The sequence below is a fragment of the Antennarius striatus genome, chromosome 5, assembly GCF_040054535.1.
Source record: "Antennarius striatus isolate MH-2024 chromosome 5, ASM4005453v1, whole genome shotgun sequence".
NCBI classification, from domain to species: Eukaryota; Metazoa; Chordata; class Actinopteri; order Lophiiformes; family Antennariidae; genus Antennarius; species Antennarius striatus.
Genome location: NC_090780.1, coordinates 6027121 through 6044385, shown reverse-complemented (window position 1 = coordinate 6044385; position 17265 = coordinate 6027121). Strand labels below are relative to the sequence as shown.

General features: G+C 45.0%; 1 protein-coding gene across 1 annotated transcript; it reads left to right on the top strand.

Moving 5' to 3' along the window:
* The first annotated feature begins 12440 nt into the window (after positions 1 to 12440).
* Positions 12441 to 14379, top strand: rps23 (ribosomal protein S23). The gene is made up of 4 exons (XM_068315617.1): positions 12441 to 12504; positions 13092 to 13251; positions 13598 to 13718; positions 14188 to 14379. Exons 1-4 carry the CDS (start codon positions 12501 to 12503, stop codon positions 14332 to 14334), a joined length of 432 nt encoding a protein of 143 aa, XP_068171718.1. The 5' UTR covers positions 12441 to 12500; the 3' UTR covers positions 14335 to 14379.
* Positions 14380 to 17265: the final 2886 nt, after the last annotated feature.

The window sequence follows — 17265 nt, the reverse complement described above, 5'->3', positions numbered from 1 at the left end:
TATGATTGAAACAACTCGTACACAGAACAACCCTACGCTAATACTATCAATGGATGCTGAGAAGGCATTTGATAGAATTGAACCTAGTTTTCTTTTGCAAACTCTTAAAGCAGTGAATTTTGGAGATAGATTTATTCAATATATTGAAACCTTCTTTAAGAAGAAGAAGAACACTTTATTAATCCCACAAGGGGAAATTACATTGTCACTCAGGTAGTATATACAATCTGTGTTAGTTCTAACACTGCACACAAGGGGGCCTGTAAGCTGCACACAAGGGGGCCTGCAAGCATGCAGTTAATACACACAACAAACTACACACAGTGGGAGGCAGAGTGACGGGCAGCGGCTTCCAAACACGCCCCAAATTGAGCAGCTTGTAGGGGGGACGGCGCCTTGCTCAAGGGCATCTCGGCAGTGGCTGGGAGGTGAGCTTACACCTCCCACCGTCAGCTCACACTCCGGTGATAACATGGCGGGAGCGGGATTCGATCCACCGATGGCTTGGGCGATCTGTCTGCGATCTGTCTGCTAAGCCACTGCCGCCCCACAAGGGCGGTTAAGGGTCCTAAAGCACAAATACTAATTAATGGGTTCTTGTCAAGTGCTTTTTCTTTATCCAGAGGAGTCTGCCAAGGTTGCCCTAGTGCCCCTATATTGTTCTCAATAGCCATAGAACCACTGGCTATTGCCATTCGCTCCAACATTTCAATTAATGGTATTAGCTTTGGCCCACATGAACACAAGCTAGCTCTCTACGCTGACAACCTTTTAGTTTTTTTTATTTATCCCATCAAGCTCATTTCCCTCTCTTATACAGTGCTTCCATCAGCATAGCGTAGCATCAGGATATAAGTTAAATCTCTCAAAAAGTGAAGCTATGTTATTCAATATCCAGGACAATGATATTAGTTATTACTTCTGCGCATGCGCGAGCAGGCTGCAGTTTCCTCTGCTCAGAGCGAGTTTGTTTGGATAATTTTGCGTTTTTTTTCTATGTTTCTGCGTGTATTTTTCTAACGTTAAATTATATAATGTATAGTGATATGCTAGTGTACTCCAGGGAGGAGTTGATGTCTATGAGGGTCAAAGGAGACCCAGCAACACGCGATCTCATCCCCGCTGAGCTCCGACGGAGATATCGCGGATGCCGAGCGGGTCGAGTTGAAAGGACTAGACTAACGGCTAGAGCCACTAACCGGAGGAGAGTCAAGCCCTCCGTCCCCTCCGTCATCATGGGGAACGTGAACTCTCTACCCAACAAGTTGGACGAACTGACGGCGCTGTGCAGGACTGATCATCGCTACCGGGAGACCAGCTTGTTGGTGTTCTCTGAGACGTGGCTAACTGGCGACGTGCCGGACGCTAACGTCCGACTAACCGGCTTCTCCTCCGTCCGAGCGGACCGGGACACGAACACCGCCGGTAAGAAGAAAGGAGGTGGATTAATCATCTACACCAACGATAGATGGTGCCATCCGGGACATGTGACGGTGAAATCAACACTGTGTAACCGCGATCTGGAGCTAACAGCTGTTAGCATCAGACCCTACTACCTGGCGCGTGAATTCTCACACGTCATCGTCCTCGCCGTCTACATCCCTCCACGGGCGGACCCTGAGACTGCACGAGAGACCATCTGTGGGACCACCTCTGCTCTTCGGACCCGGCACCCGGAGGCGCTAGTCATCATCACCGGTGACTTTAACCACGTCACCTTGGACTCATCTCTCCCCACAATGGTCCAGTGTGTAGACTGCCCCACACGGAAGAACAGAACCATCGATCTGTTCTACACTAATGCTAAGGAGGCATACACCGCCACCCCCCTCCCTCCACTAGGTAAATCAGACCATAACCTAGTGTACCTACAGCCCACCTACATCCCGCTGGTGAAACGGCTGCCAGCAACAACACGACAGGTCAGGAGGTGGTCCCCGGAAGCAGAGGAGATGCTGAGGGACTGCTTCCAGACCACCGACTGGGATGTTATTGTGGGCTCACATGGGGAAGACATTGAGGGGGCAGCTCAGTGTTTTACAGACTACATGAACTTCTGTGTGGACACCGTGGCCCCTGTCAGGACAATCAGGTGTTACCCCAACAACAAACCATGGGTAACCAAGGAAGTCAAGGCTGTCCTGAACAGGAAGAAGCGGGCGTTCAGGAGCAAGAACGAGGAGGAGATGAGGAAGGCCCAGAAGGAAGTGAGACTCTGCCTGAGGGAGGCCAAGGAGGCGTACAGGAGGAAGCTGGAGAAGCAGCTGGGGCGCAACCAAGTGCGGGAGGTCTGGAATGGGATGAGAACCATCACCGGACACGGGAAAGGGCGCAGCACTGTGGAGGGGAATATTGAACGAGCGAATGAACTTAACAGCTTTTTCAATCGGTTCAGCTCCCCCACCACTCCCGGCTCCTCGTCCCAGGCCTCTCCTGGCCTACAGACCTCTCCTGGCCTACAGGCCTCTCCTGGCCCTACAGACCGCTCCACTGATGCTCCCTCCTCCTGTGCTTCCTCTCCTTCCACCCCTGCCACTTCTCCCGAGCCCACTCCAAGAACTGCGAAGCTCAACGGCCCCACCTCAACCACTGGACTTCCAACCTCGCCACAACCTCCTGCTCCCACCACGACCGAGACCATCATCACTGCAGACCTGGTTACAACAACGCTGAGGAGGCTCCGTCCCTACAAGGCGGCTGGACCAGATAAGGTCTCCCCAAGACTCCTCCGAGCCTGTGCTTCGGAACTAGGGGACCCCCTGCAACAATTGTTCAACCTCAGTCTGCGGCTGGGGAGGGTCCCGTCACTGTGGAAGACCTCCTGCATTGTCCCTGTACCCAAGAAAGGACGCCCTACTGAGCTCAACGACCACCGACCGGTCACCCTTGCCTCCCACGTAATGAAGACCCTAGAGCGACTGGTCCTGGAGCTCATGCGTCCACAGGTGCAGGGTGCTATGGACCCTCTCCAGTTTGCCTATCAGGCCAAGGTTGGGGTTGACGATGCTGTCATGTACCTCCTCCACCGCACACTCTCCTACCTGGACGCCGGGGGCTGTGCCGTCAGAGTGCTCTTCTTCGACTTTTCGAGTGCCTTCAACACCATCCAGCCCCAGCTCCTGCAGGACAAACTGACCTCCATGGCTGTGGACCCCTACCTCGTGAGCTGGATTACGGACTACCTAACGGACAGACCCCAGTACGTCCGTATGGGGGACTGTTTGTCTTCTATGGTGACCAGCAGCACGGGGGCGCCACAGGGGACCGTTCTATCCCCCATTCTCTTCACCCTCTACACATCAGACTTCAAGCACAACTCGGATACATGCCACATACAGAAGTACTCCGATGACACCGCGATAGTGGCATGTATCCGGGAGGGTGATGAGGGGGGGTACAGGGCATTGGTGGCTGACTTCGTGGAGTGGTGCCAACAGAACCAGCTCCAGCTCAACGTCTCCAAGACAAAGGAGATGGTTCTGGATTTCCGGCGGGCACCTCCCTCTCCACAGCCGGTGATCATCAAAGGCAGTGAGGTGGAGGTGGTAGAAAACTATAAGTACCTGGGACTGCAGCTAGACAGCAGACACTCCAACTGTGTGTACAAGAAGGGGCAGAGCAGGATGTACTTCTTAAGGAGGCTGGCCTCCTTCAACATCTGTCCTAAGCTCCTTTTCATGTTCTATCAGTCCGTAGTCTCCAGTGTGCTGTCATACGCCATTGTGTGTTGGGGTGGGGGGGCCAGGAAAAGAGATATGGACCGTCTGAACAGACTCATCCGCAGAGCAGGCTCAGTGGTCGGGCTGAGCCTGGACTCTGTGGATATGCTTCTGGAGAGCAGGACCATGTCTAAAATTAAGGCCATCATGAACAACACCAGGCACCCCCTACACACCACCTTCTCCCAGCAGAGAAGCACCTTCAGCGACAGACTGCTGTCACACAGCGCCTCCACAGAGAGGCTGAGGTCCTCCTTCGTGCCCCGTGCCATCAGGGGGTACAATGACTCTCTCAGGAGGAGCGGGGGGGAGGTGGCGAGGTCAGCACGGGGTTGAATATGGATTTAATTTAATTTAATTTAAATTTAATTTTATACTGTTGTATATATATATATAAAATTCATTTATTTTTTATACTGTTTTTATATTTTAATTCAATTTTATACTGTTTAGATTTTATTTTATACTGTTTATATTTTAATACTGTAATATTTTTAAATTTTATACTGTTTATATTTTAGTTATAGTTTGGTATATAAGTCCTGTTAGTGCTGCATGTGTCTGTCTGTTAGTGTAATGTATGTCTTGTGGTATGTCCTGTGATGTCAATGTTTCCTTTTCTCCTGGTGTTTATCCAGTATTATTTGTTATTTAATGCCTGAGCAGTGGATATATGCAATTTCCTCCGGGATTAATAAAGTATCTATCTATCTATCTATCTATCTATCTATCTATCTATCTATCTATCTATCTATCTATCTATCTATCTATCTATCTATCTATCTATCTATCTATCTATCTATCTATCTATCTATCTATCTATCTATCTATCTATCTATCTATCTATCTATCTATCTATCTATCTATCTATCTATCTATCTATCTAGAAACCTTATTAATCCTTTACAGTGGTGCCCAAATGGATTTAAGTACCTAGGTGTAGATATAAGAAGAAGTACAGAAAAGATTTTTGAAGAAAACCACATCAAGTTATTAGGCCAAGTTAAGTTGGACCTACAAAAATGGAGAGAATCACCCTTATCACTAATTGGAAGAAGGAACACAATTAAAATGACAATTCTCCCTAAGTTTTTATTTTTATTCCATTGTCTCCCAATTAGAATTCCTAAGAGGTTCTTTAAAGAAATAAACAAAGCTATTACAAGTTTTTTATGGAAAAATGAAACCCTGAGAGTTAAATTTTCATCTTTATAGGCCCCATACTCCAAGGGTGGACTGAATCTTCCAAATTTTAGACACTATTATCTTGCAGCCCAGTTTCATTCAATATGGTGCTGGTTACATGGCAAAGAAACTGAAGCAAAGTGGCTGTATATGGAAAAACATTTAATAAAAAATGTCCCATTAGGGTTTCTTCCCTTTGTGGCCTGTAAAAAAATCTCTTTCAGCTATCACTAAGAACTCGATAATTTTAAATTCTTTCAGTGCATGGTATGAAGCTCACATGACCATAGGCTTAAGTACCTCAATACTCCGTCATACCCCCCTTTGGGATAATCCCAATATTCCTCACAAGATAGCCGACAGTACTTTAAAACAATGGACTTGTAAAGGTATAAGAACAGTCAAAGATTTAAACAGAGAAGGTTGTTTTTATTCCTTTGATGAACTCTCTATAAATTTCAATCTTCCGAAAAACTATCTATTCAAATACCTGTATTTTCAAATTAGACACTGGGTGCACAAGAGCAACAAAGATTTTCCACATATTCCACTGGAATCTCCACTAGAAGAACACTTATTTAGTAAATCTGTATACCATATAAAAGGCCTTATTTCTTCCATTTACGCCATCCTAAACAATAACCTTCCAGCTTATGATAAAATCAGTATAAAAGGCAAATGGGAAGAATGTTGGAACTATGAGAGGAAAAGGTAGAGAGTTGGTTGACATGATGCAGAGAAGGAAGGTAGACATACTGTGTGTCCAGGAAAGCAGGTGGAAAGGTAGCAAGTCTAGGAGTTTAGGAGCAGGGTTCAAGTTGTTCTATCATGGTGTAGATAGGAAGAGAAATGGAGTAGGAGTTATCTTGAAGGAGGAGTTTGTTAGGAATGTCCTGGAGGTAAAAAGAGTGTCAGATAGAGTGATGAGTCTGAAGCTAGAAATAGAAAGTGTGATGTTCAGTGTTGTTAGTGGGTATGCTCCACAGGTAGGATGTGAGCTGCATAGGATGGTGGTGTGTAGGATGACTCTGATGGTGAGGAAGATGAAGAGGGCAAAGGCAGAGCAGAAGACGAAATGGTGGAAGCTGAAAAAGGAAGAGTGTTGCATGACTTAGGAAGGAGTTAAGACAGACTCTTGGTGGTCAAGAGGTGCTTCCAGATGACTGGACAACTGCAGCTAATGTGATCAGGGAGACAGGTAGGAGAGTACTTGGTGTGTCATCTGGAATGGCTGGAGAGTGTCTGTTTGGCCTTTTTATTTGGTCATAAATGAGTTAAACTTTGTTGAATATACTAAATGAGAAAATACGATATTTGCAGGTCTTAGGTTTAGGGACTCAAAACCATCGATGTTGACACTTCTATGTAACACTCTGAACAAAATTAAGAGATTGAATTTCTATTAAGTTTGCTGGTGCCCAAGAACCTTTTATATGCAAAGCCTTTACTATTGCAGGAACCTGTGATTTGCCTGCAAAAGCATTGGTGCTTAATACTGTTCAATGCAATGGACAGTTTGGATGTCTGAAGTGAGGTCAAACAGTGAAAACAGGAGAAAGAGGTCATGTCCATATGCCTTTCCTTTCCAGAAGACTGATCCAAAAGGCCCACCTCGTACCCAGAAGTGTTTTGTAGATAATGCTAAGATGGCCTATGACTCCAACAGCATTGTAAATAGAGTGAAGGGACCTACCTTTCTCAGCTCACTAAACAGCTATGATTTGGTCCTTGGTACAGGTATAGACTACATGCACTCTGTACTACTGGGAGTAATGCGTCTGTTGATTCTTTTGTGGTTCTCCACAAAAGTTTTCCCGTTGTGCATTCAGTATGGTTAGATCAAAGAAGTTGACAAACGGATGAAAGAAATAAGGCCAATATTTATGATTAGATTGGCTCATTCTGTGTCTTCTCACAGAATGTTCTTTAAGGCATCTGAGTATCGGTCCATTTTGCTATTTTTTTGGGCCTGTTATATTCCTAGGACTATACTACAACCATTTCCTTCTCCTTAATGAAGCAATCTTTATTCTTCTGATGGAGTCAACAACCCCCGTGCAAGTAGATCATACTGAAAAACTACTCTGGAATTTCTGTTCTCAAATAAGTGGACTAAATGGTGAAAGGTACATGACAGCTAATATGCACTTACTTGTCAATTTAGCCGAAAGTGTAAGAGCTCTTGGACCTCTGTGGACACACATTGCTTTCACTTTGAAGACATAAATGGGTACTTGCTTCGTCTTATACATGGGACCCAGAATATACCTGTCCAAATGATCAGTGCTGTAAAGACTCTACAATCTCTCCCTAGCATCACACAAAACACAAAGTTGAACACAGAAGCTACCAAGTGGAATTAGTTATCAAGCAAAGCTACCAAATGGAATTAGTTATCAAGCAATTAATGTTGTGTCAATACTGTGGCCATGTTGGGGACATCGTTCAATAGATCCCTTGAAACTGATGATATGTCTCTTCTTGAAACATTTCTTGGTCAGGGTTTACATATTAATGTTGTCAAGGCATATAACAGAGCTCAAACAGGGATAACTATACTTCCAAGCAGTATGTCAAAGCTATAGGGCGGAACAATTGTTATTTTGTTATGGTCTGCAGATCAAATATGGCCAGATTGAGTTATTGTGTTCCTACAAAGAAACCAGTGAAGGTCAAGATGAGATAAAACTTGCATTTGTGAATGAATTTGCAGTTGCAAGCATAAATCTTCTACAAGATACTTTTACAGGTGGGACATGTTCCAATCAATCAATCAACTTTTATTTATATAGTGCGTAATCGCATCTTAAAAGACATTTCAAAGCGCTTTACAGATAGAAAGCCAACAATGCCCTCCAGAGCAAGCATAAGCGACGGTGGCGGGGAAAAACTCCCTCATTGAGGAAGAAACTCCGGGCAGTACCCAGGCTCTGGAGGGCGGTCATCCGCCTTGACCTGTTGGTTGGGAAATAGAAATACACTGGGGAAAGAGATAGGTCAAGTAAAAGAGACGAAGAGAGAGAGTGAGAGAGTGGCACATAGGCCAGTTTGAGTTTCATGTCCATAGTGCGCTGTTGCTGAATTGGGGGTGGGATTTCCAGGCCTTTGGGTATCCTGTCTTCTATCTGCGTTCTCCACCTGTGGAACAGAGGCACAAATACAGCGTCAGTATCGTGCAGACAAAGTGTGATTTGATACTATCCATCCATCTTCTTCCGCTTATCCGGGGTCGGGTCGCAGGGGCAGCAGCTTAAGCAGGGAAGCCTAGACTTCCCTCTCCCTAGCCACTTCGTCCAGCTCCTCTGGGAGAATCCCAAGGTGTTCCCAGGCCAGCCGAGAGACATAGTCTCTACAGCGTGTCCTAGGTCGTCCCCAGGGCCTCCTCCCGGTAGGACGTGCCCGGATCACCTCACCAGGGATGAGTCCAGGAGGCATCCTAACCAGATGCCCGAGCCACCTCATCTGGCTACTCTCAATGCGGAGGAGCAGCGGCTCGACTCTGAGTCGCTCCTGGATGACCGAACTTCTCACCCTATCTCTAAGGGAGAGCCCAGACACCCTGCGGAGGACACTAATTTCGGCCGCCTGTATCCGGGATCTCGTTCTTTCAATCACGACCCACAGCTCGTGACCATAGGTGAGGGCAGGAACGTAGATCGACCGGTAAATCGAGAGCTTTGCCTTTCGGCTCAGCTCCTTCTTCACCACGACAGACCGATACAGAGTCCGCATCACTGCAGATGCTGCACCGATCCGCCTGTCGATCTCCTGTTCCATCGTACCCCCACTCGTGAACGAGACCCCAAGATACTTAAACTCCTCCACTTGGGGCAGGATCTCATCCCCAACCCGGAGAGGGCACTCCACCCTTTTCCGATTGAGGACCATGGTCTCAGATTTGGAGGTGCTGATTCTCATCCCAACCACTTCACACTCGGCTGCAAACAGCTCCAGTGAGAGTTGGAGATCACGGCTTGATGAAGCCAACAGCACCACGTCATCTGCAAAAAGCAGAGACGCAATACTGAGGCCACCAAACCGGACACCCTCAACGCCTTGGCTGCATCTAAAAATTCTGTCCATAAAAGTTATGAACAGAATCGGTGACAAAGGGCAGCATTGGCGGAGTCCAACACTCATTTGAAACTATTCCGACTTACTGCCGGCAACGCAGACCAAACTCTAACATCGGTTGTAGAGGGACCAAACAGCCCTTATCAAGAGGTTCGGTACCCCATACTCCCAAAGCACCCTCCACAAAGCCCCCCGAAGAACACGGTCGAACGCCTTCTCCAAGTGCACAAACACATGTTGACTGGTTGGGCGAACTCCCATGCCCCCTCAAGGACCCTGCAGAGGGTGTAGAGCTGATCCACTGTTACACGGCCAGGGCGAAAACCACACTGCTCCTCTTTAATCCGAGATTCAACTTCCCGACGGACCCTCCTCTCCAGAACCCCTGAATAGACCTTGCCAGGGAGACTGAGGAGTGTGATCCCCCTGTAGTTGGAACACACCCTCCGGTCCCCCGTCGTAAAAAGGGGGACCACCACCCCAGTCTGCCAATCCAGAGGCACTGTCCCCGATGTCGGCGCGATGTTATAGAGGTGTGTCAACCAGGACAGCCCCACAACATCCAGAGCCTTTAAGAACTCCGGGCAGATCTCATCCACCTCTGGGGCTCTGCCACTGAGGAGCTTTTTAATCACCTCAGTGACCTCAACCCCAGAGATAGGAGAGCCCGCCTCAGAGAACCCAAACTCTGCTTCCTCATGGGAAGGCGTGTCAGTGGAATTGAGGAGGTCTTCGAAGTATTCTCCCCACCGAGTCACAACGTCCCGAGTTGAGGTCAGCAGCGGCCCATCCTCACTATACACAGTGTTGATGCTGCACTGCTTCCTCCTCCTGAGACGTCTGATGGTGGACCAGAATTTCCTCAAAGCCGTCTGGAAGTCGTCCTCCAAGGCCTCACCGAACTCCTCCCATGCCCGAGTTTTTGCCTTGGCAACCACCAAAGCTGCATTCCAAGACATGTCCAAGACATGCGACCGCAAATCCGATGACACGACCACAAAGTCGATCATCGAACTGCGGCCTAGAGCGTCCTGGTGCCAAGTGCACATATGGACACCCCTATGTCTGAACATGGTGTTCGTTATGGACAGTCCGTGACGAGCACAGAAGTCCAATAACAGAACACCACACAGGTTCTGATCGGGGGGGCCGTTCTTCCCAATCATGCCCTTCCAGGTCTCACTGTCATTGCCCACGTGAGCATTAAAGTCCCCTAGCAGAATGATGGGAGTCCCCAGTGTGAGCGCTCTCCAGCACCCCCTCCAAGGACTCCAAAAAGGGTGGGTACTCTGAACTGCTGTTTGGTGCATAAGCACAAACAACAACCAGGACCCGTCCCCCCACAAGGCAGAGGCAGGCTACCCTCTCGTCCACCAGGGTGAACCCCAATGTACAGGTGCCAAGCCGGGGGGCTATAAGTATACCCACACCTGCTCGGCGTCTCTCACCATGGGCAACTCCAAAGTGGAAGAGAGTCCAACTCCTCTCGAGAGGACTGGTACCAGAGCCCACGCTGTGTGTGGAGGTGAGCCCGACTATATCTAGTCGGGACTTCTCAACCTCACACACCTGCTCGGGCTCCTTCCCTGCGAGAGAGGTGACATTCCACGTCCCAAGAGCCAGCTTCTGTAGCCAGGGATCGGATCGCCAAGGTCCCCGCCTTCAGCCACCGCCCAGCTCACAATGCACCCAACCCCTATGGCCCCTCCCACAGGTGGTGAGCTCATGGGAAGGCGGACCCATGTTGTCCTTTCGGGCTGCGCCCGAATGGGCCCCGTGGGTGCAGGCCCAGCCACCAGGTGCTCGCCTTCAAGCCCCACCTCCAGGCCTGGCTCCAGAGGGCGACCCTGGTGACCCGCGTCCGGGCAAGGGAAAACATGGTCCATTGTTTGTATTCATCATTAGGGGTTTGTGAGCCGTCCTTTGTCTGGTCCCTCACCTAGGACCTGTTTGCCATGGGTGACCCTGCCAGGGGCAGAAAGCCCCAGACAACTTAGCTCCTAGGATCATTGGGATTTGACTGTATTAATAATAAATTCTAGGAGTAGTAATAAATTCTAAGAGCATAGAAAGATAAAGAAAGCAAAGGAGAAGTGACAGAAGCTCCAGAGTATCTCCCTTTAACGGTAAAGATGGAGAAAAATAACCTCAGCAGCACTTTCCATATTGTGAGCCTCCTGGAGTTTCCTGTTAAGAGGACAGTAGTGACTTGAAAGTATTTTGGACAAGCTGATGTTCATGAATTTGTCCTCAAAGCCTGGTATTGTATTTGCTAAACATTTCCCTAACAAACTTGAAAGGGACTAAACATATTATGGAATAGAAGATGTGATCTTACTTTGAGCCCATGATTTTTCCAACCGGATGTCCTAACTGAAAATGTTAAATTCCAAGTTCATGGACAAATAGTTTGTATTGTAATGCCATATCTAGACAAATGTCAGTGATCTCAACAGTTTTATGTTGGCAAATCTATTGTCACACCAGGGCTTCACATGAAACTGAAAGCTGAAATGTTAAAACTGTAACCATTGCCCTCAAGTTCAAAATAAATTTTTGTTGTTTTTACTTTACAATGTGTTTTGTGTGGTTCATTAAAAAATTAATCACGTGCCGTGGAATACTTAAAATGGTAGAAAATAAAATTAATATTAACTTTGCAGCCTGCAATTATATTTTCTATTAGCTCATTCTGCATACAATAATGCGCAATTAGATATCAGATGATAAGAAACAACCAAAACATTTATCTAAGTCTGAGAATTAAATGAGTGCTTGAGGAGAGCTCTTAATTTGGTCTATATGAGTTAAGTATGAGATTCATAAACTGAAGCTGGGATGAGAGTAGAATGAGCTCATTAAGAGAGCTCTCTGATTTCTCTGCCTGAGGTCACAGAGAGACAGAAAACTGAGAAACTTTGAGAATTAAACTAGACCTTGTTGAGATCTCTTCTGAAACTTGATAGGAGACTACATTGATATTTAGTGGATCTTTTTGCTCCTGAGGAAAAAACTGAGACCCAGGAGAAATAAGCTATAGTCTCAGTTTGGCATCCTACAGATCTCATAGATGTCTAGGAGAAGTCAATGAAATATTTTTGAGATCTCTTTTCAAAGTTTATTTTCCTATGGGTAACCCAGGGTTACCCTCTGACTACGTCATCATTTAGAGCCACTCACATTTCATTTCCTCGTTGTCAGATAGTGAGTCTTACCATAATTCTCTCTGATCATTAAAAAAAAAGTATTTTAGATGTATTTTTTGAGGAAAACGTGATATGTTCATTTGACGAAGACTAGTGATGGCGGTGCAGCATTAATTCACAGAAAAATTATACATTAATCGAGAGATGATTATGCAAAGATTTCAAAACATTTATTGTCATGCGGCACGTCGTCTTTTTTTCCGGTAATTTTAGTCAGGCATTTTGGTTGCCATAGCCAGATTGGGTCCTCCTCCTAGTTATTCTCGCGGTGCATCCTGGATCCTTCCTTTCCATCTAAGACTCGCTTCTTACCGTCATGGGTATGTTTGTGACCACGCACTAAATGTATTTGTAGATACTTCGTAGCAATGATTTAGCAAATCGACGTGATGTATGAATATTATATGAAGTAGATTTGACGTGTTTGAGTGAGAAAGTATTTTTCGATTCCAGAAGATCGTTATTGTGGCTCTTAGGCCTCTCAACGTGGAGCGGCTGTAATACGTAACACAAGCGGCGTGTTAGCATGGCTAGCATCTTCTAACGAACATTTCTTTATAGTTTTAAACTGTTATTTCTCAAATCATGACATTGATTCAGTTATCCAGGAAGCGAAACGTGAACATTTGAAATACTTCTTTTTTAACCTTATTGTGTCAATCAGTGCGCTGCGGGCGGCAAATACGAGCACACCACGTTTCCAGATTTTTGTAATTGCACCAATACCATGAACTCGAAAAGTATTTATTAAATTATTCTGGTAACATCGTTACAAATTAATCAACAGAAAACTGGCAACGCTGAGTGAGTTCCTGTGAATACGTGACAGGCCAACTCATCGCTCTTGTATGTTTTAGGTGGATGTATTCCTCTGGTTCTTATACGAGAATTTTCCTTTGTATTCCAGGAAAGTGTCGTGGTCTGCGAACAGCCAGGAAGCTCCGTAACCACCGCCGTGAGCAGAAGTGGCATGATAAACAATACAAAAAGGCTCATCTTGGTACTGCCCTGAAGGCGAACCCATTCGGAGGAGCTTCTCATGCCAAAGGCATTGTCCTTGAGAAAGTGTGAGTACCATTTTGTTCTGAACCTTATGCAATGAAAAGTTACCTTGTATAGTAGAGCTATTCCATCTGTGTCTGGTAAAAGAAAGTTGATGTAAAAGTTGAGCCAATGGTAAACTTGCAGTCTTCCCCCTTTTAAAGCGTATTAAGGCTTGTTCTTAAACTACGTAAGCATCTGGTCCTGAATTTTATGTGTTGTTAAACTGAATTACTGCTAGCATTAGAAGGACTGAAGTCACAACTGGTGACTGAGGGACAGAAATAAATTTCAATTACGTTTATAAGTGTATGATATTTGCCGGTACCATCAGTTACTTTCAGTCTCAAGTATGAACGTTATTCTTAACAGGGGTGTTGAGGCTAAGCAGCCCAACTCTGCCATCAGGAAGTGTGTGAGAGTTCAGCTCATCAAGAATGGCAAGAAAATCACCGCCTTCGTCCCTAATGATGGCTGCCTCAACTTCATTGAGGTGAGTTCTTGTCTTTTCTCCATCATTGAATGACAGATTAGCAGATATTTTGCAGATTGTTAACATGTAATGTGTGTCTAATCTGCAGCAAAATAACTGGTGTATATTAAATTTACTCCCATAGACTCATAGTCTTAACATAGTCATGCCTAGAATGACTTGAAGCTACAGCTGTATGAATCAGTTTTGTTTTTATATATGTATATGTAAATATATGTGTGTGTATATATATATGTATATATACGAGTATATATATGTGTATATATATATATGTGTATATATATATGTGTATATATATGTATATATAGATTCTTGTTGAATAATGCAATCCTGTTGAAATCTGTTGACTTTTGATGATGATCCAAAATAAATTCAGGTTTGTTTCCAAGGCACAGTCTCATTGGTGTTGCTTAACTTACATTTACCTGTCTTTTTGGTCTCTGTCACTACTTTTCTATCCCTTGTGCAGGAGAATGATGAGGTTCTGGTTGCAGGATTTGGACGTAAAGGTCATGCCGTCGGAGACATTCCCGGAGTTCGTTTTAAGGTGGTCAAGGTGGCAAATGTGTCACTGCTAGCCCTCTACAAAGGCAAGAAAGAAAGACCCAGGTCATAAAGTATTGAAAATTAAACAAAAATAAAACGTTTTCAAATACTATAATTGTCTTGTGTTTTTCACATAACTACCACTTATGGTATAGTTTTGTATTTAAGTTTTGAACTGCCAGGCGGGAGGCCTAGAGGAAGACCAAAGGAGGTTTATGGATGTACTGAAAGAGGACATAATAAAGGTAGTTGGTGTGAGAGAAGATGATGCAGAAGACGGGGTTAGATGGAGGCAATTGATTCGCTGTGGTGACCTGACGGGAAAAGCTGAAAGGAAAAGTATAGCGTTTTAAAAATATGAAAAGGGACTCACAAGATCTATTGGTTCTCAAGTAGCAGTTCGGTTCATTACAGTGTTACACCTAGTCATCATACTGTATATGCTTATTAGAAAGATTCTGTGACAATTTGCGTTGGACAATTTCCTGGTGTGCATACGCAGCTGTGACTGATTATTTACTAACATTAATCGTTTGGGTCTGAGCCCAGCATTTCATAACTCCAGAAAAGAATGACAAACTTTTACTCAGGTTTGTGTGTCACATCTTAAGATTTTTTGTTGACTACCTCAATAACATTTGCTTGATAATCGTTAATGACATCAGATCAGCTGTAGTCTAATAATTATCCACAGTGGTTTTATGTAAAATGCAGACATCAACAGACAACATTGTTTTCATTAATTGATAACATCTCTATAAACGAAATAATTATGTCAAAAACTCGATTCAAGTGACTGAACTGATTAGGTTTATTTTGAAATATAGCGACTTACTATCAGTGCATTCAACATAGGAGAAATACTGATCATTTCCAACAAAAGGGTGAACAATCAAATAATTACAATAATGAGAATTAGTGGTTGGAGACCGCTTATCTAGGGGTCATCCGCCTTGACCTGTTGGTTGGGAAAAAGAAATACACGGGACAGAGATCAAGTAAAGGAGACAGAGAGAGAGAATGGCAGATAGGCCAGATTGAGTTTCATGTCCGTTGTGAGCTGTTGCTGAATTGGGGGCGGGATTTCCAGGCCTTTGGATTTCCTGTCTTCCATGTGTGTTCCCCACCTGTCGAACAAGAAGCACAAAGACAGCAGCAGTATCGTGCAGACAAAGAGTGTGGATTTAACAGTAGTAAGAAATTCTAGAAGCATAGAAAGATCAAGAACGAGAATAGACAGGAGGTCCTGAGTATCTCCCTTTAACGGAGAGACGGGGAAAAATACCCTCAGCAGCCTAGGCTTATAACAGCATATCTAGTGGAGTGTGTGTTATTTCTAATTGTGCGGCCCGGTACCGTTCCGCGGCACAGGAGTTGGGGACCACTGCTCTAATCCATTTAGGTTACCAAGAATAATATCGTATGTTAGGGGTCAACTTGACTCCAGGAAAGACATTTTTAAAAAAATTTAATTTTAAAAAAGACCCAGATATGCTTACCAGATACCTTCAAACATTGTGTCAGGCACTGTTCTATGCCAGGCAAAGTGTTATGAATTAGAATATGTACGTGTGAGACAATAACAAAGTTAAATAGTCATTGAAAGAACTACAAACAAAATATGGAGAGCAAAGGGTTTTTTTTCCTTCAGGCCACCAGTCTGTCCTTTTGACTGCAATGCTGTACACACTGCAGAGAGTGCAGCGTGCTTGACATATTCATTTCTTGCATTTAAGAGAGACTATGCTGGTTTTGGTGTAGTTTCTTTTGGGATAGACTTTGCACGTGCCATATTTCCTGCCAGCAGTTTGAACCACTATACAGTAGGAGTCGGGGTGTTTGTCTCTCTTTGGATGTCCTTCACAAAAGTTACAAAAGTTGTCTTGGTATGATGTTTCACTGACATGTAACTGAGTTACTCCAGAAAAAAATCTTTACTCAGCTTTCCACTCCTCAAGTTGTTTATTTTACTCTATATTATTAATTCTTCTCCGAGTGCTACTACCTTGTCGTGGTGGAGAGGCTTGTGTGCCTCTGTGATTCAGAAGGCTATACTGGAGGGGGCTAATCCCTCCATTAGGTTCAACCATGCCAGGCAGGTTTTTTGAGTAGAGGTCAGACAAAAAGTAGAACCTGGTCCAACAGGTTGGAGTTTGGGCGTAGGGTTAACAACCCCACCCCGTAAAACACCACCCTGTTACAGAAACATTGATAAAGAGAAAGAAACCCGACAACCTAAGAAATGAACGCTCTTCAAGCATACAAGCTAAAGGGACAATGAGACGCATACTGAAAACCATGTGGAGAGGGTGTGTTGGAACCTTCTAACTCCTAGGAAACCTTGCAACCTGTAATACAGGTAGTCGCTGACTTACGACCGCGATTGGGACCGACAGATCGGTCGTAACTCGACTTGGTCGTAAATCGACTCTTAAGTAAAAATTCAATCCAGCAGCGCTGGTTCTTGGCTGTGGGTCGTCCGGATCGTCAGCTGGGGCAGCGTGTGGGTTGGTGGGAGCAGGAGACGATCTTTTCATAATCATTGTGAGCTTTGTCTGAATTGTTCGTTTCTTTTTCTCCTCATAAATTTCACGATATGGACGGAAAGCGTCGTTTGCCATCCGTTCAATCCTTGCAAATGTTTCTATGTTCTATGTCCATTTCTTCAAAGTGTGCACGGAGTTTATTTAACAGGGAAAAGCCTCCTGACAAGCCTTTGGTGGTGAACATTTTTTCTGTTTCCTCCTCTTCTTTCTCTGCTTCTCTTCTCTCTTCTTCTTCCACTCTTTCTTCTTCCAGCGCGATCAGTTCTTCATACAGCGCGATCATTCGTGAGTTCTCCAAGGAGAGGTTTTTTGCCAGTTTCACTATTTTCTCTCGAATCTGATCAAGTTCTTCGTCACTTTCAAATCCAGCAGAAGAGTTCATGTAGCGCTTGACAGTTTTTCCATACGCCATTCATACATTTCTCCGTCACAGCCTCCTAAGCAGCCCAGCCCAT